Raw genomic sequence first — 2,500 nt, 5'->3', positions numbered from 1 at the left:
AAAATCTTGAGTTAAATCAAAGTATGGAGGAGATAGAAAAGAAAGGATCACAATAAAGAAAAGGATGGTAATGATGATAACGATAATGATGTTGGTGATATGATATGGTAATAATAATAATGGTAATAATAGTAATGATAAAAAAATAATGATAACTGCAAAAACAATGACAAAAATGATAATAATGATAATGATAATGAATAATAACAATAATAGTAATTATTATTATAATCTTTATTATCATTATCATTAATACTACTAGTATCATTATCCTTATAATTATTATTGTTGTTATTACTAATATCATTATTATCATTATTATCATCATTATTATCATTGCTATCATTATAGTATTATTATTATTATTATCATTATTATTATTATCATTATTATTATCATTATTATTATTATTATTATTATTTTTATTACTACTATTACTATTATCACCATCATTAATATTATCACTCATTAATACTACTATTATCATTAACATTGTAATTATTATTATTATTATTATTATTATTATTATTAATATTAGTATCATGATCATGATCATCATCATCATCATCATCATTATCATCATCATTGTTATTACTATTATTATTGTTGTTATTATTTTTTTATTATTACTACTTTTATTACTATTATTATTATTGATATTATCGTTATCACTGTACTATCATCATTGTTTTGTAGCCATTCATGATAATTGTAATGATAATAAGAATAATGATAATGATGAAGACGATGATTATGATAATAATGATAATGATAATGATATTGATATTGATAATGATAATATTAATATGCTAATGATAACGATACAATAATAATGATAAGAATAAAAATAAGAATAATGATGATGATGGTGATAATAATAATAATAATAATAATAATAATAATAATAATAATAATAATATCAATAATGATAAAGATAATAATAATGATAATAATATCAGTAATGATTAAGATGATAATACTGATAATAAAGATAATGAAAATACATGACGCTGTTTCTCTGTCTTAACTTCTCTCTTTTCTTTTGTCTCTGTCTTCCTAATTCTCTCATTTTTTCTCTGTTTCTTCCTTTCAATTCGTTTCTCTCTGTCTCCCTTTTCAGTCTCTCTCTTCCCCTCTTTGACTTTCTACTCTTCTCTTTTCGTTCTCAGACTCCTATGCCTCTCCTCTCTCTCTCTCTCTCTCTCTCTCTCTCTCTCTCTCTCTCTCTCTCTCTCTCTCTCTCTCTCTCTCTCTTTCTCTTTCTACCTCTCTCTCTCTCTCTTCCCCCTGCCTCTCCTCGCTCCCTTACCTCATTAACTCCCCTCACAATTGCCTTCATGGTAGCGTTCCTCGGTCCGTCCACGGTCTTGCCATCGTCAGTAGGACCCCACGAGGCCGAGTAGATGTGTATGAGGTTTGGCTCATGACCCATGCTGTTGGCTTCGATCAGATCCGTCATGTAGGGCTGGTCCAACATGCGAATTCCTGTGTGGGAGAGGAGGGGAGGCGGTCATGTGGGGGTTGCAGGGTCTTTGTGTATGTGGTTTTGGGTGGAATCCTTTTTGATGAAGTTATGTGATTTTGGATAAAACTATTCCTGAAGTTATGTGGCGTTGGGTGGAATTGTTTTTATGAGGGTATCTGTCGTTAAGTGATTTTTAATGAAACTGTTTATGAGGTTAAGTGAATATAGGTGGATTTATTCATGAATATATATGGGTTTGGAGAAGGACGTTTATATGAATATTCGGATCAAATTATTCATGAATCTAAGTGGATTTAGCTGAAAGCATTAACGAGCTTAGGTGGATTTCTATGAAATTATGAACGATCTGAAGGACCAGGCTGCGCGAATCGATTGTACTATAAGCCAGGGCGTATGTACTCAGTCGAGCAAGTGGAAACATCTGCGTGTATGTAGCAAGTGGTGCGGGCCGAAGCAGCCCTATATCTAACCAACCGGATTTATGCAAGGCGGTTTTGTGCAGAATTATCTCGTAGTTAACATACCATAAACTTTAGAGCCAGAACACAGTACGAACTATAAAGCAAAATCTTCGCCTCTGGTCATTCGCACCCACAGCCAAAACAGTCCCACCAAATTGAATACAAAGTCTACCACATACGCGTGGAATATCTACGAAAGTACCCCCTTTCCCTCAAAAGAGAACTCCGCCATTAGGTGTAGAAAACTCATTTCCCGCTTTATGTAGGTCGTGAGGCTCCAGGAGTCGGCTGGTATCTCCCGGCACCTGTCTCCCGTGATCAATAAATGACGTGGTAGGTACGAAGTTGTGACGTGTAATTAACTTTCCTTTATTTGTGTGTGTGTTCTCTAAGGCACTCGTTCGTGGCTGAGTTCTCCTTTGTGGTTTATCAAGGGTGTTCTTGTGTGGGGTTGTCTAGACTGATCATCTGTTTGCGTTTAATTCATTGTAGCTTAGCTCCTATGTCTTTGTAGGAGGTACAAGTGTGCGTAAAAATAAGCATACAGCACTGC

At 33.6% G+C, this 2,500-nt stretch overlaps 1 protein-coding gene across 1 annotated transcript in view; it reads right to left on the bottom strand.

Annotated features, from left to right (window-relative positions):
• LOC119576977 (neuroendocrine convertase 2-like) overlaps positions 1–2,500 on the bottom strand; it is a 139,171-nt gene that overhangs the window by 22,761 nt on the left and 113,910 nt on the right. The window contains exon 8 of the mRNA XM_037924645.1: positions 1,310–1,485. Within this exon, the coding sequence (XP_037780573.1) occupies positions 1,310–1,485 (176 nt within the window). The remainder of the gene's footprint in view (positions 1–1,309; positions 1,486–2,500) is intronic.

This window comes from Penaeus monodon, chromosome 9 (genome assembly GCF_015228065.2).
Source record: "Penaeus monodon isolate SGIC_2016 chromosome 9, NSTDA_Pmon_1, whole genome shotgun sequence".
In the NCBI taxonomy this organism is placed as follows: domain Eukaryota; kingdom Metazoa; phylum Arthropoda; class Malacostraca; order Decapoda; family Penaeidae; genus Penaeus; species Penaeus monodon.
The sequence above is the reverse complement of the archived record's forward strand: the minus strand, read 5'-3'. Positions and strand labels throughout refer to the sequence as shown.